The sequence below is a fragment of the Nomascus leucogenys genome, chromosome 17 (genome assembly GCF_006542625.1).
Source record: "Nomascus leucogenys isolate Asia chromosome 17, Asia_NLE_v1, whole genome shotgun sequence".
NCBI classification, from domain to species: domain Eukaryota; kingdom Metazoa; phylum Chordata; class Mammalia; order Primates; family Hylobatidae; genus Nomascus; species Nomascus leucogenys.
The window spans coordinates 13,322,923-13,345,785 of NC_044397.1; the positions used below are offsets into that span (position 1 = coordinate 13,322,923).

At 36.5% G+C, this 22,863-nt stretch overlaps 1 protein-coding gene across 2 annotated transcripts in view; it reads left to right on the forward strand.

Annotated features, from left to right (window-relative positions):
• Window positions 1-22,863, forward strand: part of GRB14 (growth factor receptor bound protein 14) — a 126,690-nt gene that overhangs the window by 79,335 nt on the left and 24,492 nt on the right. For both annotated transcript variants that reach the window (XM_003266179.3, XM_012496281.2), the window contains 3 exons: window positions 13,049-13,170; window positions 15,106-15,180; window positions 18,070-18,207. In XM_003266179.3, the coding sequence (XP_003266227.3) occupies window positions 13,049-13,170; window positions 15,106-15,180; window positions 18,070-18,207 (335 nt within the window). The remainder of the gene's footprint in view (window positions 1-13,048; window positions 13,171-15,105; window positions 15,181-18,069; window positions 18,208-22,863) is intronic.

Consider the following 22,863-nt stretch of genomic DNA (forward strand, 5'->3'; position numbering starts at 1 on the left):
TCTCCTGCCTCAGCCTCCCAAGTAGCTGGGATTACAGGAGCCTGACACCACACTCAGCTAATTTTTGTATTTTTAGTAGAGACAGGGTTTCACCATCTTGGCCAGGCTGGTCTTGAACTCCTGACCTCGTGATCCACCCGCCTTGGCCTCCCAAAGTGCTGGGATTACAGGTGTGAGCCACCACACACAGCTGGGAGATGCACTTTAAAGAGGCATCAGGGAAAGCCTCCCTGACGGAGTGATGTTTGAGTAGAGAAATGAAGCACATGGCAGGCAGGCTGTGCAATTAAATGGAAGATTGTTCTGGACAGAGGGAACAGCAAGTGGAAAGGCCTGGATATGGCAGTGTGCTTGTGTTCAGGAAGCAGCCTAGGGGCCATTGCACCTGGAGTGGAGTCAGTAAGGTGGAAGGTAATGGGAGAAGACATCACAGAGTTGCCCCAGGTCCAGATCGTGTAGGGTCTCATAGGCCAGGAAGTGGGCCTGGCATTTACATTGAGTGAGAGAAAAAGCAAGGGGAGGTCTTTGAGTCAGAGAAGACTATGATGTGATTTAGTTTTAAAAGGGAGGCCAGAATGCAAGATTTGACCTTTTATTTTGCTTTTCCATCAGATTACCTGTGGCTCCCTGGAATGATCCCCACCTATCTGTCATTTCTTCTAGCTGTACATGCCCCCATTGTACCATCTTCACACGTGGTCTGCATGTTTATGAGATTTAGTGTTTGTGAGATCCTGAGGTCTCATAGGTAAGGATATTTTGACTTACAGGATAGATGAGAGTTGAGGGTTTTCTGCACTTTAGCTCACTTTTAGTGACCAAGATAAGCTTAGGCCAGTTTCAGAGGCATTCCAAGTTGTTAATACATGTGCTACTATCATTGCTTCTCATCTATCTAAACCATATCACAAACTACTAAAAGCAGAAGGGGGAATACTTGATATTCAAAATGTGGTACTTTCCTGAACCTGAAGTCTAATTTCAGAGTTACGTTTTCTGTGGCAAAGGAACTTCAATCTTATTAGTATTTTTTTTTTTCTTTCCAAGATGGAGTCTCCCTCTGCTGCCCAGGGTGGAGTGCAGTGTGTGATCTTGGCTCACTGCTGCCTCCGCCTCCCAGCTTCAAGTGATTCTTGCGCCTCAGCCTCCTGAGTAGCTGGGATTACAGGCGTGCACCGTCACGCCTGGCTAATTTTTGTATTTTTAGTAGAGATGGGGTTTCACTATGTTGGCTAGGCTGGTCTTGAACTCCTGACCTTAAATGATCCATCTGCCTCGGCCTCCCAAAGTGCTGGGACTACAGGCGTGAGCCACCACTCCCGGCCATTATTAGTAGTTTTAATATAAATGCATATGTGCGATAGCTACTACTAGTGTGCATAGAGTATGTATTTTAATATCCATTTACATACAGGAATACAAAGATCTAGATTCTGTCAGATTGTGTAATCTGCATTTTCCACTGAAGCAAGTTGGTTTCTTCCCACCACAATATTTCAAGCAAATGTTCCTGAGATTCTGCAGTCGGTTTGCCTCTGTCTCACTCTACATCTCTCTCAGGAATGCTATAATTTAAATTGTGAACCACCAAGAAAACTTTCGTATAAACGTTCCTAACCCAGGTAGTAATGAAATTATTGAGATCGAACTGAGCCAACCCAGTTCACTTTATAGCAGAGGCAGATGTTTATTTTGGCTGAGTGAGAGAATCATGCTAAAAATTACCTGTTTTTGAATTTGTACAAAACATGAATTGTATAATAATATTATGTTTGGAACTTTGAATGCAATGTCCATGTTTCATATCCTCTACCTGTAATTATTAATATATGCTGCTGAGAATTTTAATAGAGTCAATCATTGAAGACAACTAAATACCTTGATTTTATTATGAATCTCTGAATGTCTTGATTTTGGATCATATTATTATATGGTTCTACTTGTACACACACTTTGATAGACATTGAATTTAAAATGTCAGCATATCAACAAATATTTCTCCTTTCATGATATAGTAAACCAGGTTTTGCAACTGGTGTAGTTCGCTTCACAGCCACTGGATGTCACTATAGTTCCCCAGATGGAATCCTCTGTGCTGTTATAATCAATGTAAGAGTAGGGTGGGGGAAAAACTTTAGCTTCAAGTCCTCTGAAACTTAATGGGATCCATGTTTGTCTTGCTCCCATTCTGATTCCTAATTGAAGCCATGGTATGAAGCAGTGGCAATTAACACAATACCTCAAGCGCATACCTACAAACTCCTCGGGAAGAGGAATTAATTGTATTTTAGTATCATTGCTAGGGACAGCTGAGATTTCCATTGTGAATATCATTGTGGAGTGGCTTTAATAAGCAAAATGAATGACTGGAGGCTTTTAATGAAACCATTTTAATGTGTGCATCTATGCCCACGTGATCGCCTTAAGACAGAAGCGATGCACAGTGACAGTGAGGGAATGGTTCACAGCCTCCTGCTTGGAAGCTGCTCCTTCACTCTTTTTTCTTTTTTAACAAAGGAAGTACAAGTGTTTTTCCTGTTCCGGAGCTGATATGTAGTTGGACTTTCTGTGCAGTTTATAACATACCAGCCATCAGAGTTGTGACCACCCTCATCACAGCAGAAATCATTGTGAAGCCTTTGGGACATGTGGCACTGTGCTTCCTTCCATAAAGAGAATCATGTGCCCTGACCCTGTGGGCTTTCAGGAGACATGGTGTCCTGGTGGCACGCACAGACCGGAAATGGGCAATATTTAACTAGCAAAGATAGGAAGTGCCTATAACTAAATCTGCTTCTGATTCAGCTGATTTTTCCTTCTACATATTCTCATAGCCTCGGCTACATGAATTCAGGTCCTAGCATCTCTCCCTTCAGGTATTAATTATGTTGGCCTCACAACTGGTCCTCCTGCCTCTGGTAGTACCAACATTATCCATCTGAATACAGACCTGATTCTTTTTGCATTTGGATCCAAGGTCCTCTGTGGGGCTTGTAGCATCTTATGACCTGTCTACCCTTCGTAGCTGCAGGCTTAATGTCTCACCCCTCCCTCCTTTTAGTTTATACATTAGAGAACTGCCTGCAGATGCCTGCATATACTACAGTTTCGACTCAGTTTTCTTGTTTATGATGTTAAGAGTCACAGGAAACCATTTCCTGTCCATCTTTACTTGGCTAACTGCTATGCATCTTCCAGGGCTTAGTTATTTTAGTTAAAAATGGCAGGAAGGTAAAACCCCAGCCTTTTCTTAAAAATACTTATGACAATAAAGATGAAAACTCTTAGCTGTCCAAGCTGACTGATAGGTAACCTAGTGCCACAGTCCGGGGAGAGTGGAGAGGGAAAAGCAGTTGGAGACATCCCATGCTCAGCCTTGTGAAGTAGAGTCACCCTTTCCATCTGACAGCAGGCCGGGAGACACACCTGCCTCTTACACTTGCCTGACTGCTCAGCGCAAACTGCTGCTGCTGCTCCAGGGCTGTTCCTTGAGATGATCAGGATGCTTGCTGTCACCACCCATACTCATACACTTCTTGGGAAATTGCAAATCCTGAAAACAACAGAGAACTGCAGGAGGCACGAAGAGTGTTAGTGATGAATTGTGTCCTGGGAGGTGATGCTTCCACAGGACATACTATATACGTGGGTGTGAGAAACAAGCAGTGTGGACAAGATTTAGATATAAGGTTGTTCAAAGTAGATTGCTTACAATATCAATTAACTAGACAAGTAAAATCTCAGTATAAAAGGAGAATGTTATAAATTACAGTACATCCATAGGATGTAATGTTATGCAGCTTTTGATCATGCTTTTATTCTTCCTTTGAAGACTGATGTGGGTAAATGTAAGGTTGTGGTGACAATTGAATAAAATCAGTGTATAAACATATAATGTTTTCTAATATTATAAAAAGTATATACACATACACTCATATAGAGCAAGAGAAAAAGGCAAGAAAGGAATATGCTGAAAGGTTAGGTGCTTATTCCTGATTGACAGGTTTAAAGATGTATTGTGATTGTAAGTTGTCCGTATTTGTAAAATTTCCTTTAATGGAATGTATTATTTTAATAATCAGAAAAAAAGAAACACAATTTTTAAAACTTTTCAAGAGATTTTTAAAGCCTTAGCTCAGACATCTTTCTGAAGCCCCAAGTTGGACAAAATACACATCTTCTTTGCTGCTGTAACGTTTTCTACAACTATCTTAACAGTGATCATATTATTAAAATTAGACAGTAATTCTATGGAGCTGGGACTCTCTGTACACATGCATCTTTGTAACCCAGGGTCTAAGACAAATACATGTGTTTTGAACTAAGTCATACTAAACTTTAAGGCATTTATATCAAAAAATTAAAATGATGGATTACAAAGTACATAGAAGGAATAGACTTGGAAAAGAAGCCAAAGAAATCACATGCCGTGCTCAGATAGAATTTACTCTGAGTCCTTAAAGAATGCTATGAGAACCTTCGAATTAATGGAAGCTGTCTGTAAGCTCTTCAGATATTTACCCAGTCAACTCGAGATCATATATATGCAGGCATTTTGTGGAAAAATAAGGCTGCCTCTGAATATAAGTTGCAATGGTTGGGTCGGAGTTAATTGGAGACTATTTCCCCTCGCAGAAGAATGAACTGCAGGGCCTTTATAGCCATCAAGCTGAAGTGTCACAATTTTCCTATTATTGCACTTGGGGAGTTGAATGTGTCTGATGGCAATTTTCTGGGGGATCCTGCTGGTATTAAGTAGTATTCTTAGGTTAAGGAACCTTTCAGAAATTGAGCTGCGTTTTATTCTTTGCTTCTCCAGTTTTTGTTTTGCTTGGCCAGAGGCTGTTCATTTTTATCTGAAAATAAGACTGACAAAATGTATGTAGTTTCTACCCAGCATAGAGAAGTACAAGGACCATTTGTCTCCTGGAGTTTCCTGTAAAAAAGGTATTCAAAAAATTGTTTTCTGAGCGAATTAGAGGTAAAAGCCACTTTTGTTTCTTCTCTTACCGAGTGAGAGAAGAGTAGGGACTCAGGTTTCTATTTGAGCTCCGCGCTGTACTTGGCAGTAGATTCAGCAAAGAAATCCAGGCAGAAGGTCACAGGTGAGCACTTTCGATTCTTGGAGGATTGAGGTTTTTAAAAAGACTTTGATGCTAAATCAACGGTTTCAGAAGAAACTTCTTGATTTCTTCTTCTTTTTTCTTTTTCTAAAGAAAGAGTTTCTGAAAATTCAAAAACAGAATTACATGTAGTTATCATTATTTGGTAATATTTCTTTTTATTACCATAAGACCTCACTGACCTATTAGAAACAAAAAATACAACTGAAGGCAATATGAAATTTTTGTTTTTGTTTTGAAAAAGCTTTTAAAATGCTTTTGAAGCTTTTCTTTCTTTTTCCTTCTTCTTGATTGCTGTGTTGAAGTAATTTAAGAGGGCTTCCCTCCTATTTTTCTGCCTACATATGAATGGTAGTTGACAATTGTAATTTACTTTCCAATGCCCAACAAATAACTTCAGAAAGTTTTATTTTAAATAGCCTTGTACTGTGAAGTTTTAATAGCATGTTTTATTATAGTATTTTGGATGGATTTTATAAAGTTTTAAAAATAAAAGTCTTTAAAATAATAATTTTGAATTCATGTGATTCCTACCTGTGGTCACTTCTCAAATGTTAATTCAAAAAGTACCTGAGTTCATTCTGGGTTTTGAACATTGCAGCAAGGAGCCCCTCATTGTAGAATTAATATTGTTCCTTTTGATATTTGAAATAAATGATAAATAACTTAGTAGGATTACTTACTTGGTTAAAATTTGCCTGGTAGGAGAAAGGTCCAAGAAAGTTTATTAAAGGCCTTTTGGTTTAGTGTTTTGTTTTGTTTTCCCTTTTCTTAGGTCTTGGTAATGATGTTTTTTGGCGAGACCAAGGCAAGAGAAAGTCGGTCTTCAGCAACATTTCACCTCCTTTTGCAGCGTTTTTATTTTCTTCTCAAAGTAATCCATCTAGTCATCTTGTATCTTCCTGTCGAATTTTCTGTCTATTAGGGCCTGTATTTAGTCAGATATCTGCATTGAAAAAAGAAATGCTAATTTTATGTGAGATGTAATTAACTGATATTCAATTATGCCTCCCAGGGTTATTTGGATTATTGTAACATTAATCCTTTAACATAATGAGATTGGTTGGGGGAAGGTACAATGCATCCAAATTGGGATGGTGATATATAAATTTAAAAAGAATATGTAATATAATTTCTAAAATCAGATTCTATAATAAGAAAATTATATCTTCATTACCAGGCTAGTATATAAGGTAAAAAACTATAGCTGCTTTCAATCCTCTTGACTTTTATTAGCTTCCTTAATATGTTATCTGAATTTTTGATAGAATAGTACTAGAAATCTTTTTTGAAGGAATGGAATGTATGTCTTTGATTTTCTCACATACTCTCTATTTCTTGATGGCTTTTTAAAAGACATATTTTTCTTAAGATTACCAGATTATTTTCCTAGTGCCAGTAATTGCATTATGTAAATACTCGGTTTTATAGTTCTGTGACATTTTTTGCAAATCTTTTATCTTTTATTTTATTTTTTCCAGATTGGTATTCTGGTTTTTATTTGCATGTAGTCAACAAAACCCCTGACTAGATTCCACTTCTTGGTAAACATACATGTTACATTAGTTCTTTTTTATATTCAGCCTCCTGAGTAGCTGGGATTATGGGCATGAGCCACTGAACTTGCTTAGTTCTTTAGTTACACATTTGTCATAGCTGCTCAAATGTAGTTTGATTTTTCAACCTTTTTTGTTTTATTTTCTTTTTTGATGCAGTCTAAATTCAAATGATTTGTACTTTAATGGAAAGTGAAGACTGATATAATTTGAAACCTTGCCCATTACTGTTTTGTCCCTTACACTTAAAATGTGATTTACTTTCAGTTAATTAGCAAATATTTACTGAATACCTTTCAAAATAAAAGAATTGGAAGCAACTAAGGTAGAGAACGGCAGGATCGTGAAAGAGCAATTTTAGTTGTTATAGACAGAATGTGCAGGATGTAAACAGATCCAGCAGAGGTGGTAGGGAATGTCCCTTGGGTGAGAACTTCCATGAAGTTGAAGCAATGTGTGCAGGGAAAAGAACATCAACTTGGGCTCAGGCATGTGGTTGTCATTCAACCTGGGCACTTGGGACCTACAAGTGGGGGCACTTGGGACCTACACCATCCAGTTACCATCTAGCTCCCTCACAGTCTCCACTCCACCAGTTTCCTTCAATAACTCTTTAACTGTGCCTCGTTTCCCAGAGGGCAGAGGGTGGGTCCATATACATGGCTATTCTGAACCTCTGTTTCTATCTGTAAAATGGAACTATAACTTGCTTATTACAGTATCATATTGATTTCCTAAGGCTTCTGTAACAAATTACAAATTTGGTGGCTTAAAAAATAGAAAAATGTATTCTTTCACAGTTCCAGAGGGTCACATTCTTTCCAAGAACCTTAGGGAGATTCCATCCCTTGCCCGTTACAGCTTCTCTTGGCTACTAGCATTCCTTGGCTTGTGATGATTTCACTTGAACCTCTCCTTCCCTGATCACATTGCTTTTCCTCTTCTGTCTGTGTTAGATTGCCTGCCTCTCTCTTAAAAGGATATATGTGATTGGATTTAGGGCCTACCTTAATCCAGGATATTTCCCCCGTTTCAATATCCTTAATTCAATGACATCTGCAAAGGCTTTACCATATAAGGCAACATTTACAGGTTCTAGAGATGAGGACCTGATATCTTTAGGGCCATTATTTAGCTTACTACAGGTTTTATAAGAATTAAATACAATAATGAAACAGTTCTCAGACTCAGACATGCAGAAATGTAACTTCCTTTATTACTGTATTTTGAATTAGTTTCTGATACTGAGTAACCTGGCTTAAGAACAGACAGTTTATTCTTCTATTATCTGTTTGTTCTCTGGATTGTTCTTAGTCTTGTTGGGGAAAATAATCAACCCATTTTTTATCAATGAGTTCCATACACATTAAAAATATGTTCAGTTGAAGGTTTAGACCTACCTTCACTCCTCCAGCACTCTGTTGGGAAATTTAAATCCCCAGAGGGACATCTGTCTAACTTTTATCCAACTGTTGTCTTCATGTTGTAGAAACTCCTGCTTTTTAAGCTTATTGCTTATGTCATGATGACCCTTAGGTTCATGGTCTTCCTTTAGTCCTTCCATATTTCTTCTCAGGAACTTGGCACTGCAATACTCTTGTCCTGTACTGGGATGCTGTGGACTTGACATTGTACTTAGCTATTGCTTCTCTGTCTTCTTTGGTGAAGGGCTTCTATTTAAAGCCAGAGTATAGACTTAGGAAAGTCTATACTCTGATTTGAGCCACATACCACTGTTAAACCTATCTGGAGTCTTACAACTCTTAGAGAGTTCTGTTCAGGAAGGAGGCAGGATATGGGGTCACTTGGGACCTACACCATCCAGTTACTATCTAGCTCCCTCACAGTCTCCACTCCACCAGTTTCCTTCAATAACCCTTTAACTCTGCCTCCATTCTCAGAGGGCAGAGGATGGGTCCCCACAAGTGACAATGGAGGATTGGCTAGGCATGCTTCTTCCTAACCAATTATATTTGTCAAAAATTGATAAAGTCTACTGTGACACTCAAAAAAACAACACAATGCCTCTTTGCTATTTTTTCCTTTCTTTATAGTGTAGTATGAGGGCAGAATTCATACTGTTTTCTTAGAGGTAGAGAAAGGTAATGGGTCCAAGGAAACACAGGTTGGCAAAGCAAACAAACAAGCATCTTCATTGATATCTTGATATTGTCTCCCACTGCAGTTGCAAAGAATACAGATACCGTGCTTAGCACATAGCGCATTTAATAATGTGTACCTGTGTTTCATAATCTTGAAAATACCAGCTGAGTTTGTGTGAAAAGTAAACAGAAGTAAGGACAGATTTTTAAGGATGCAACTTCCCACTTGGTAGCTCAGTGATCACTGGATGTCCCTCCAGTTTGTCTTGCAGTTTTTCTAGCTTATTACTGGTAACACAGTCCTTCCAATTGCTAAGGCTGAGAACCTTGATGTCTTCCTCAAGTACTTTCTTTTTCACTCCATATCCAATTTGTCAGCGAATTCTGTTGGCCCTACCTTCAAAATAGATCAAGATTCTGTGTATTTTTTTTTAACCACATCAACTGCTACCATGCTAATCTGAGCTGTATCATCTCTCCTGGGGTTAGTTCCAATAGCCTACCAAATGGTCTTTGTGTTTTCAGCCTTTTAAAATCAGTTTTCTGCTCCACAGTGTGATCCGATTGAAACTTGTTAGTTCATGTTATTCTTGTGTTCAAAATGACATCCTGTCTAACACAGAGGAAAAGCCTATTCCTTACTATAGACTGCAGGGCTTTCTACAACCCACTATTTCATCACCATTATTTACTTAACTTCTTCTCCTGGGGTAACCCCTTTTCCTCATTCAGCATTAGCCACACTAATCTCCTGGCTGTATTTCAAACATTCCAGCCTTTCTCTCACCTCAAGGGCTTTTTTTCTTGCTCCTCCTCTCTATCTGCTTGGCTTCTGTCCTCTTCTCCTTTAGGTCTCTGTTTAAACATTGCCTTCTCAATGAGGCCTTCTTGACAAGCTGATGGAAATGGATTCCTATCCCCTATGTCCTCAGCACTTTCTCTCTCTTCCCTGCTCTATTTTTCCCCATAAGGTTTATCACCACTATTATGGTTTAAATATTTGCCCCTCCAAATTTCATGTTGAAATGTGATCCCCAGTGTTGGAGGTGGGCCTAGTGGGAGGTGTTTGGGTCATGAGGGCAGGTCTCTCATGAGTGACTTGGTGCCATCCTTGTGATAATGAGTGAATTCTCACTCTATTCGTTCACACAAAAGCTGGTTGTTCAAAAGAGCCTGGCATGTCTATTGCTGTCTCTTGCCATGTGACACGCCTGCTCCCCCTTCACCTTCCTGCATGATTGTAAGCTTCCTGAGGACTCACCAGAAGCTGGTGCTACCATGCTTCCTGTATAGCCATGAGCCAAATAAACCCCCTTTCTATATAAATTACCCAACCTCAGGTATTTCTTGATAGCAACGAAAGACTCAGACCACTACTTTTTATGATTCACATTTTATTTATTATCCATATATTCCCATTAGAATGAAAGCTTCATGAGGGCAGTTATTTTGTTACTGTCTTCTCCACTACAAAATTTTTAGCCCTAAGATGAGTTTTTGACATACCGTGAACCTTCAACAAATATTTGTTGAATGGATGAACAAATGACTAAGTTATAACTAACTGCCAGACTATATGGATTTATCTATAACAAGCAGAAGCAGACAAGCTTTTTGGGCAGGGTTCACATTCATACACATGTTTTAGGAGGTTTTCTATGCTATCAGTGTCCATGTTGGATTAGAAGAATGATAAAGTAGAGGCTTGAAGATTAGTTAGGCTGAACAAGAAAAGGCAAAGGTCTAAATTGAAATGGTGACAGTGGGACCTCGTGTGGGGGTTGTTTGTTGTGTGAGAGATGCTCAGAGGAAGAATCCCTGCTATCTGAGAATTTCAGGAGTAGAAGATATTGGAGTGGAGGTAGAGAAAGTTGCAAAGGTGAGTTGTAGTTCTACTTTTTTGGAGAGAATGTGGTAAAAATGACAGTAATGGAGATAGGATAATTTAGAAGAAAAAGTCATTTGAAAGGGAAAAATGTAGATGACTTTGTTTCGTTTTTAAGTTTAAAAAGTTTTTTGGTACCATTTAAAATTTTGTATATGTACAGTTCAGTGGCATTATATGAATTCACATTGTTGTGCAACCATCACGACTGGCCATCAATCTCTAAAATATTTTAATTTTCTCATACTGAAACTCTGCATCAATTAAATGATAACTCCTTATTCCCTACTCCCTCCTGCCCCTGGCAGCCACCATTCTACTTTCTGTCTATGAATTTGACTATTCTAGGTACCTTGTATAAGTGGAATCATACAGCATTTGTTCTTTTGTGTTTGTCTTACTTCACTTAGCATAATAGCTTCAAGGTTCATCTATGTTGTAGCATGCATCAGAATTACATTCCTTTTTAAAGCTGAATATTCCATTGTAGGTACTGCGTATACCACATTTGTTATCTATTCGTTGTTCATGGACGTGGACATTAGGTTTTCACCTTTTGGCTATTGCAAATGTTGCTGCTATGAACATTGCTACACAAATTTCTGTTCGAGTCCCTGCTTTCACTTCTTTTGAGTAAACAGCCAGAAGTGGAATTGCTGATCCTATGGTAATTTTATGTGTAATATTTTGACTTTGGTTTTAGACACACTGTGTTTGAGGTGGTGGACAGCATAGTAGTTAGGACAAGAGCGTGGGTGAGAACAATTAGAGCCAGAGATTTCACTTCAGAAAACCTGACAAATGAGATGGTTGAAGAGGTGAGGATGGATTAATTTATAGGGGGAGAAAGAAAAGAATTGAACCAAGGTCTGAGATGTAGGAGGAGAAGGAGCTAGTGGAGCCAGTCAATGGGATAGAAAAGGAACAATCAGAGTTAGGAATAGAACCCCAAGTGTTGATATATACTTAGCTCAAACTCATCCATATTCACTGAACACTCTTACCTGAACTTCTTTTTTGGGTGAATAAATGTCTATTTAAGAATGATATTACTTTCAAGAGTTTGGGTGTTGTAGGTCACACATCACTACTGAATGTTGAATTTCTGAGACATAAATGCTTTTTAAAAACATCCTAGAAACAGTAAAACAGCAGAGAATTTCCATATTCCTTATTTGGTTGTTCTCCATTTCCTGTTTTGCATTGGTAATTTCCAGTTTCTTTTCTTTTCTCCACCTTTTATTGAAGTACGGCATACATTAAGAAAAGTGTACAAACCAAGTGTGCACAACTCAATGAACTCTCAGATATTGCATATACTGGAGTAACCAACCCCAAGATCAAGAAACAGTATTGTACTCACCCCAGTGATTCCCTTCATGCCCCCACTTACTTAATATCTCCAAAACCCTTTCTAGCACTGTAGATTAATTTTGCTGTTTTGAAGCTTATGTAAGAAGAATCATGCAGTATGTACTATCTGTGTCTGGATTCTTTAATTAAATATTGTGTTCATGAAATGCAATATTTATCCATACTGTTGTGGGTTGTTGTCGTATATTTTTACTGTGTGCTTTTACGAAATTTACTTATTCATTCTCCTATCAGTGGGCATTTGGGTAGTTTCAAGTTTGGGGCTATTATGAATAATACTACTGTCAACATCCTCACAGTTTCTTATAAAAATAGGAATTTTGCACCTCTTTAAAACTGCCTTTGCTTACTTCATTTAAGTGCCTTTTCTGCCAAGTGCCTTCCCACCCACTTAATTATCTTCATTGTTAATACAAAATATATTTTCCTTAGTATTAGCTTTGAATGTATAAAGTGCCCCAAGGAATTGGGCTGCTTAAAAAAAACCTGTATCCTCTTGTATTAAAATTTTCCTTTTAAAGCATTTATTTTAATTTTTCTCAGCTATCCAGATTAGTATGGACAGCCTTAAATGCACATGAACCTGTCAAAATTCTTCATCTCTTAATGAGGTGAATTGTTCAACCTTGAAATAAATATTTTAATTTTGTCACCATGATGAGTCAGAGAAAAAAATAGCTCCCATATACTTAATGCAGATTTGTTATCAAACTTATATTATTTACACAGTAATAAAAGGAAATTGAGATAGCAAAAAGTACATTATGATATTTTATACATTTTTTTCTTTTTAGACAACAGTCTGCTTTGGTATAAAAGTGAACATTAGTAATTGAAAATTGATGACAAATTTTATCAATCTGGCTATTTCATAATTAAGTTGAAATCTGCTGTGTTTAACAAAGATGCGTAATACATTTTATATGTTTGTATGTGTCTATGTGTGTGTATATATATATATATATATTTGTCTATCTGTCAACATACTCATTGAAACATTCTTTACAGAAAGAACAATAGAAGACCACGAACTGGTGATTGAAGTGCTGTCCAACTGGGGGATAGAAGAAGAAAACAAACTATACTTTAGAAAAAATTATGCCAAATATGAGTTCTTTAAAAACCCAATGGTAAGTGAAATCCCCATTAATAGTTACAGAAAATAAATGAACCCATAAATTAAATTTTATGCGAAGAAGATAGTCACTATAAATAAAATACAGTCCTATTTGGTAAATTGTAGATGAAGACTCTGGTCCTTTAAAATTGTACCCATATTTCTTATGCTAACAATGATTACTGAACATTATACACAGAAGTTCAGATACACAGGTGTAAAACTTTTTAAAGCCATATTGGTAAAGTCTGAATTGAGATGAATTTGGTTTACTTAATTTAAAAGTATTAGAAAACCTAGTTTTGCCTTTTGTGAAAAGGAAACAATTATACATTTGATGTGGGAAATGAATTTTTATAGGTTCTCAAACAGATTAAGAACAAGTGTTAAGCAAAATATTATATCTTAACACTTTCTACAGAATTTAGGAAATTTAAATAGCTTTCTAAAGTAAAAGGAGACTAATGATTGTTGAGAGTATTATAACTTAGCCAGAAATTAAGATTGACATGAATCTTGCTGTTCCAAATTATTTTGTTTTCAGTGCAGTAATTTTTGAACTAAGTAGAAATGAGATAAAGACCAGTGCATTATCTAGTAAATACTACTTTCATTGTAGTTCTCTTTAAAAGAAAATAAATGTATGTCACATTCTAATGAAGACTAGGGATCTAGAAAAGTCAGAATAGCCTCTGGGCTCATTATTTTAAATTGTTTTTGTCTCTGCAGCTGAAGCATATTTTTACACTAAGTTTTGGGTGATAATTGGATTGAAATGATTCTTTATGAAAAATATATGATACACACCATAATAGAATATTTTCAAACCCTGAAAGACCTCTCACGTTCTCTTTTATCTTAACCTATTAATAGAAACATAATGGGATGATCTTTGGCAAAGAAAATGAGTCATAATAAACATTAAATAAATTCAAATGTGAAGAGAAAGTGTTTTTCTTGTTGTGAGTCTTTATTAAAGACAAGAATTTAAAAAGATATATTTAAAGAAACATTGTTCAATGCTTGTTTTTTATTTTTATTTTTTATTTAAACAAGGCTGGACATTTGTTTTGTAGACCTATTGCAGTGGTTCTTAACTGGGGGTTGATTTGACAATGTCTGGACACATTTTTGGTTGTCACAACTGGCGGTGGGGAGCAGGGCTGCTAGTGAGCAGAGGATAGGAATGCTCTAAACATCTGTAATATTCAGGAGTGCCCCCCTCAACACAGAATTATTAGACCAAAATGTTAGTAGAACTGCTGTTGAAAAACCCTGTCCTAGAGGAAATACAGTAGAATATATTTTCCCAAACTTGTCTAATCATAAAATTTACTGAGGGGAGAGTGCTTATTCAAAACACAGAACCCAGGACTTGCCCGGACCTACTGAATCAGAAACTCCAGGAATGAGGCCTGGGAATTCCTATTTTAAACAACTGCCCTGGGTGAATTTTATGATTAAAAGGTTTGGAAAAATGGTAGGTAGAAAGAACTGAACTTTGAGCTCCCCAGCCCAGTTTAAGTCCTGACCTCCACTGTGTTGTGGGTTATGACCTTGGGCAGACCCTAAACTCTGTACTTCTATGAGCCTTTTCCTTGTAAAATGGAATGGATAGTCCTTTTGACCTCATAGGCTGGTTGCAGGACTCAGGAATAAGATGTGGGAGTAAGCACATTGTCAACTTCAGGGCAGTGTTTTATAACTCCAGATACTTGAATCCATCCACATCAGCATTATCTGGGGGCATTTGCTAATCTTTGCGCCCAACTCCAGACATTCTCATTAAGGTACCTATGAGTAGAGTCTAAGGACGGGCATTTTCAAATGCACTTTAGGTGAATTTTAGTCACACCAGTTTAAAGAACTTTTGCTTTTACTATATTGGTCATAATTGAATCTTTTCTAGCATGAATTTTGTGATAATTTAACTGTGTCTTTTTGACAGTATTTTTTTCCAGAGCATATGGTATCTTTTGCAACTGAAACCAATGGTGAAATATCCCCCACACAGATTTTGCAGGTAAAATATATTTTTATTAACATATATAAATAATAGCATAATGAAGGAAAACTTTTAAGTCCTTTTTTATACATGCCCAGATTTTGAAAAGTTATGCTTTGAATTATTATTAATATTTTTTGCTGGAGGTAAAACTAAAAAAAAAAAAAAATGTACCCAGGTAAAGAATGTCCTAAATCAATAAAGCTCTTTAACAATATTCTTCTTCCCAGTTTTAGCCAATTGCCAAAAGACGTTACATATTTAAAAATGTGTGTCTTAAAAGGAAACTTGCAATTTTGTTCTGTGATGTGTGTAAATATTATGTCTTTAGAAAAATCAAAATTCTTTGTAAAATACAGATATTTTACCAATAGATACTCAGTATTAGCTTTCATAATAAACACCCTCAATCCTATTTGTAATAAAATAGCAAATAAATGAAAGGAGATAAAAGATACAGGATGCAAATGTATTCACTAGCATTTGTAATAGCTGTTATGGAAATCCTTGCATAGAATTGTGAAATATTCTTAGCTGAATTCAGAATACTAGTTATCTAATTAAAAATCTCCTTATTTTTGTGTCTATTGGACTCATTTCTTCCAAACTGGCAGTGGCTTGAAATGGTTATTTTCAAAGTCATTGTCATTACAATAAATGAATAATTTCGGTTATTTTCTTTAATTTTTGATAGATTTGTAGATTTTACATCAGAAGCTCTACAGTTGTTTTTTACAAGTTAATGTTGAGCAATGTCTTTATAATGGTTGCTGTTTGAGCTCAGCCCCATGCATCCCCAAACCCACTCAGTATTCCCTGATCTTTAATGAAGACAACTTTTAATATTTCCAGTATTGTTTGACCTTAAAAATATTAGGTTGGCAGAGCTATCATGGATTTTTCTGTGGGCTTTTTAATAGGTTATATTTCATTTTTGTGCTTCAGAATATTTTTGAAACATGATTAGTCCCCAGAGATTTTTCTAAAAGCTGCTTCTGTGCTCCTGGGTTTTTACAGAGACACCCCGTCAAAATGTTAGGTAAATGGCAGCAGCAGCTGTGCCCCAGGACTTTCAGATCTCAGCCCTCTGAATGCTTCACCACTGTATTACAACACAGTGGTGGGATGGAGTTTTTATTCCACCTCCTTTTGCAAGTCTTCCTGTAGCACAGTTATGTTGCTTTAATGTTAAATTATAAAAACAAGAAAAATCATAGGCTTTGGAATCAGATAGTCCTGCATGTGCCCCTGACCTCTTCTCTCCACTGAGGCAATGTTTCCACTTTTTAAAAGGTTTCTTCTTTTTCTAGTGTGACCTCTATGACTCTCTTTTTAAAATTTAATTGGTTTGGTTTAATAACTTGGAAAGCACTCAAACTAAAAAACCTACTTGCCTGTTTTGCATGTCAATTAATTAGTATCTGTGGCTCATTAAATTAAATTTCTTTTAGTAATTTACTTTAAAAAACATAAATATCTACTATCAGCATTTCCTTTAGTAGCCTTTTAAAATGTGTTACACTATTTTAGTTAATAGATTCCCTTATTTCAGATTTTTTCTATTTGTTTATTCAGAGGGATTTCTATTTTCTTTTTTTTTTTTAATGAGACACTAATGCATTTCCACTGTCTTATTAAGGATGCTGAGCACAACCACTCAGTTGAGCTATTCCTTTTCATTCTCATTTTCTTGACCAACACATGCCTACTGTATCAATTAATTATTACCATGTAACAAACTATTCCAAGCCTTTGTGGTTTAAAGTATCCGTTTACATTTTGCCGACAATCTGTGGGACAGGCATCTGGGAAGAATTTAGCTGGGTGGGTCATCTCTGAGGCACTTTGACTCAGTGCTGGGGATTGAAGGTCCCCTTCTAAGAGAGTTTTTTGACTGCGTGTCGTTTGATACTACTTGGTCTCTCTCTCTCTCTCTCTCTCCCCTGTTTTCCCCAACTTACTCTCTCCCTGTCTGTCTCATGGTGTCTCATCCTGCAGGGCTTTTCCAGTTGCATTGGACTTCTTACCTGTGATGGTCTCAGGGTAGTCACATTTCTTATGTGACAGCTGGATTCCAAAGGCCAAGTCACGAAAATCACCAGGCTAGTTAAGGACTACACCTAGAACTGGCAAAGGGTCACTTCCACGTATTGTATGGGTCAAAGCAATGATAGGCTTGCTCGCATTCAAGGGAGTGGAGAAAGACTCCACCTTTTTGTGATTCAGTGGTAAGATGACATTACAGAAGAGCATGTGGGATGGAAGACATTGTTGCCGTCCTCTTTTTAAAACATGACCTGCCACATCCACCCACAACTGAGAACCATAGATGACAAAGAAGAGATAGTTTTGTTTGCTTTACCCGCCTCAAGGAGGTGAACTTGGCTCAACTTCCTGCTTCACAATTGAAGTCAGGATTGTGGTCTTACTTATACCATAATGAAGTTAATAGGTAAACCTGTAATCTCAGGGAAAACCATGGAAAATGATGAAAAGTGTATCGGGACTTAACGCTATAGATGACGTCCAACTTTTTGAATGGACATTCAATTAGCTGATAATTCTGGTAGTTAGATAACTATGTACTATCACTTAGAGTGTATATTTTGTGAACTCATTTTCATTTGAAACATCTCCGGTTTTTGAAAGACTCTGATTTATTTTCTCTGTGTGTTTGTGTGTGTGTATACACACACACGGAGATAGAAAGAGAGAGAGAGAGGAGAGAGATATACCAAGGACTATCAAAGCAATGCAGTATACACAAACACATATTTACCGTAATGTTATATGTTATGATCCTGTGTGATTTTTACATGTTTATATTTGAAATCTTAATATGATTAGTATAAGGTTACCATATCATTGATTTAATCATAGTTTGAAAATATATAAATTTTCTTTCAGATGTTTCTGAGTTCAAGCACATATCCTGAAATTCATGGTTTCTTACATGCAAAAGAACAGGGAAAGAAGTCTTGGAAAAAAATTTACTTTTTTCTAAGAAGATCTGGTTTATATTTTTCTACTAAAGGAACATCAAAGGTAAATTGAAGTATCCATGATGTGTTATGACTGACATATTAAGCTGTAAGTTAAAACACATTTACTTTGTTGTATTTATTACTTTATTACTTGATTCAAAGGTTGGTCTTTGATTTTCTTGATTTAAAACGTTTGCCGTGATTATTTAAACACTATTCAGCTTTACTTCACACTGGTTTCAACGTAGTATCTTTGATGGAGTCTGGATGCTTTTATTTCAGTACAACATATGTTACTCCTTTGTCCTCACTCCTTTCTCCTCATCCTTGGCTGCAGAGTTTGAAGCCTAATGTAGTGTATACCTTTTCTTTTTACCCCAGGTCATACTGCTGATCTTGTCTACTTCTGAATCTCTGTTGATCAACATGAACAGAACAGAACAGTTAATAATAGAACAGTTAATAAAATGTTTCATCTGAGTCATTTATTGCTCTCTTATTATTGATTGATGGATTTATTTCAATAGGTTTTTAAGGAACAGGTAGTGTTTGATTACCTGAATAAGTTCTTTAGTGGTGATTTCTGAGAGTTTAGTGCACCCGTCAACAGGCAGAATACACTCTACTCATTGTATAGTCTTTTGTCCTTCACCCCCCTCCCACCTTTTCCCCGAGTCCCCAAAGTCCGTTGTATCATTCTTATTCCTTTGCATTTTCATAGCTTAGCTCCCACTTATGGGCGAGAACATATGATTTTTGGTTTTACATTCCTGAGTTACTTCACGTAGGATAATGGTCTCCAGTTCCATCCAGGCAGCTGGGAATGCCATTATTTCATTCCTTTTTATGGTTCCATGGTCTGTCTGTCTGTCTGTCTGTCTGTCTGTGTCTACCTATCTCACAATTTCTTTATCCACTCGTTGATTGATGGGGATTTGGGCTGGTCCCATATTTTTGCAATTGTGAATTGTGCTACTATAAACATGCATGTGCAAGTATCTTTTTCATATAATGACTTCCTCTGGGAAGATACCCAGTAGTGGGATTGCTGGATCAAAATGTAGTTCTACTTTTAGTTCTTTAAGGAATCTCCACACTGTTTTCCAAAGTGGTTGTACTAGTTTACATTCCCATCCACACCAACATCTACTGTTGTTTGATTTTTTGGATTATGGCCATTCTTGCAGGAGTAAGGTGGCATCACATTGTGATTTTGATTTGCATTCCCTTGATCATTAGTGAGTATTTTTTTCATATGTTTTTTGGTCATTTGTATATCTTCTTTTGAGAGTTTTTTTATTGATGTCTTTAGCCTACTTTTTGATGGGATTCTTTGTTTTTTTTCTTGTTGATTTGTTTGAGTTCCTTGTAGATTCTGGATATTAGTCCTTTGTCAGATGTAGCAATTGCAAATATTTTCTCCTGCTCTGTGAGTTGTCTGTTTTCTCTAATGAGTGTTTCTTTTGCTGTGCAGAATCTTTTAGTTTAATTAAGTCGTATCTATTTATCTTTGTTTTTGTTTCATTTGATTTTGGGTTCTTAGTCGAGAAGTCTTTCCCTAAGCCAATATCTAGAAGGGTTTTTCTGATGTTATCTTCTAGAAACTTTTGTCGTTTCAGGTGTTAGATTTAAGCCTTTGATCCATCTTGAGTTGATTTTTGTATAAGGTCAGAGATAAGAATCCACTTTCATTCTTCTACATGTGACTTGCCAATTATCCCAGCACCATTTGTTGGCTAGAGTGTCCTTTTTCCCACTTTTTTTTGTTTGCTTTGTCAAAGACCAGTTGGCTGTTAAGTATCTGGCTTTATTTCTGTGTTACCTATTCTGTTCCATTTGTCTATGTGCCTATTTTTATACCAGTACCTTGCTGTTTGGGTGACTATGGCCTTGTAGTATAGTTTGAAGTTGCGTAATGTGATGCCTCCAAGTTTGTTCTTTCTGCTTAGTCTTGCTTTGGTTATGCAGGCTCTTTTTTGGTACCATACAAATTTTAGGATTTTTTTTTCTAGTTCTGTGAAGAACAATGATGGTATTTTGATGAGAATTGCATTGAATTTCTAGATTGCTTTTGGCAGTATGGTCATTTTCAAAATATTGATTCTGCCCATCCATGAGCATGGGTTGTGTTTCCATTTGTTTGTGTCATCTATGATTTCTTTCAGCAATGTTTTGTAGTTTTCCTTGTAGAGTTCTTTCACCTTCTTGGTTAGGTATATTCTTAAGTATTTTTTTTTTTTTTTTACAGCTTTTGCAAAAGGGATTGAGATCTTGATTCTCAGCTTGGTCACTACTGGTGTATAACAGAGCTATTGATTTCTGTACATTAATTTTGTATCCTGAAACTTTGCTTAATTCATTTATCAGTTCTAGGAGTTTTTTGGGGGAATCTTTAGGGTTTTCTAGGTATACGATCGTATCATCTGTAAACGATGACAGTTTGACTTCCTCTTTACCAGTTTAGATGCCCTTTATTTGTTTTTCTTGTCTGATTGCTCTGACTAGGACTTTCAGTTCTATGTTGAATAAAACTGGTGAGAGTGAGCATCCATTTCTTATTCCAGTTCTCAGGGGGAATGCTTTCAACCTTTCCTCATTCAGTATAATGTTTGCTGTGGGTTTGCCATAGATGATTTTGATTACTTTAAGGTATGTCCCTTCTATGCCAATTTTGCTGACGTTTTTAATCATAAAGTGTTGCTGGATTTTGTTTAATGCATTTTCTGCATCTATTGAGATGAACATGTGATTTTTGTTCTAAATTCTGTTTATGTGGTGGATCACATTTATTGACTTGCATATGTTAAATTATACCTCCATCTCTGATATATAACCCACTTGATCATGGTGGATTATCTTTTCAATATGCAGTTGGATTCGATTGGCTACTATTTTGTTAAGGATTTTTGCGTCTGTATTCATCAGGGATATTGGTCTGTAGTTTTCTTCTTTTGTTATGTCCTTTCCTGGTTTTGGTATTAGGGTCATACTGGCTTCATAGAATGATATAGGGGTGATTCCCTCTTTCTCTGTCTTGTGGAATAGTGTCAATGGAATTGGTACCAATTCTTCTCTGAATATCTGATAGAATTCAGCTGTGACTCCTTCTGGTCCTGGACTTTTTTTTTTGTTGATCATTTCTTTTATTACTATTTCAATCTCACTGCTTGTTATTGGTCTGCTCAGCATTCTTATGTCTTCCTGGTTTAATCTAGGAGGGTTATCTTTCCAGAAATTTATCCATCTTCTCTAGGTTTTCTAGTTTATGTGCATAAAGGTGTTCATAGTAGCCTTGAATGATCTTTTGTATTTCTCTGGTATTGGTTGTAATATCTCCTGTTTCATTTCTAATTGACCTTATTTGGGTCTTCTCTCTTCTTGGTTAACCTTGGCTAATGGTCCATCAATTTTATTTATCTTTACAAAGAACCAGCTTTTGTTTCATTTATCTTTTGTATTGTTTTATTTGTTTCAATTTTATTTAATTCTGCTCTGATCTTTGTTAGTTCTTTTCTTCTGCTGTGTTTGGGTTTGGTTTGTTCTTGTTTCTCTAGTTCCTTGAGGTGTGACCTTAGGTTTCCTGTTTGTGCTCTTTTAGACTTTTTGATGTAGGCATTTAAGCCTATGAACTTTCCTTTTAGCACTGCCTTTGCTGTATCCCAGATGTTTTGATAGGTTGTGTCACTATCATTGTTCAGTTCAAAGAATTTTTTCATTTCTATCTTGTTTTCATTATTGACCTAACAATCATTCAGGAGCAGGTTATTTAATTTCCATGTATTTGCATGATTTTGAGGTTTCCTTTTGGAGTTGATTTCCAATTTATTACACTGTGTTCTGAGAGAGTACTTGAAATAATTTCAATTTTTAAAAATTTATTAAGACTTGTTTTGTGGCATATCATATGGTCTATCTTGGAGAATGTTCTGTGTGCTGATGAATAGAATGTATATTCTGCAGTTGTTGGGTAGAATGTTCTGTAAATATCTGTTAAGTCCATTTGTTTTAAGGTATGGTTTAAATCCATTGTTTCTTTGTTGACCTTCTGTCTTAATGACCTGTCTAGTGCAGTTAGTGAAGTATTAAAATCCCCCACTATTATTGTGTTGCTGTCTATCTCATTTCTTTATGTCTAGTAGAAATTGTTTTATAAATTTGGGTGCTCCAGGATTAGGTGCATATATATATTTAGGATTGTGAATTTTTCCTACTGGACAATCACCTTTATCATTATATAATGTCCCTCTTTGTCTTTTTTAACTGCTGTTGCTTTAAAGTCTGTTTCGTCTGATATAAGAATAGCTATTCCTGCTCTGTTTTGGTGTGCATGGAATGTTTTTTCCACCCCTTTACCTTAAGTTTATGTGAGTCCTTATGTGTTATGTGAGTCTCTTGAAGACAGCAGATACTTGGTTGGTGAATTCTTATTTATTCTTCCATTCTGTATCTTTTAAGTGGAACATTTAGGCTATTTACAGTCAATGTTAGTATTGAGATGTGAGGTACTGAGGTACTATTCTATTCACTGTGCTATTTGTTGCCTGAACACCTTGTTTCTTTTTTATTGTGTTTTTGTTTTATAGGTCTTGTGAGCTGTGAGCTTTATTCTTTTTTTGTAAGATGGTGATATGGTTTGGCTGTGTCCCCAACCAAATCTCATCTTGAATTGTACTGTCATAATTCCCATGTGCTGTGTGTGGGACTCAGTGGGAGACAA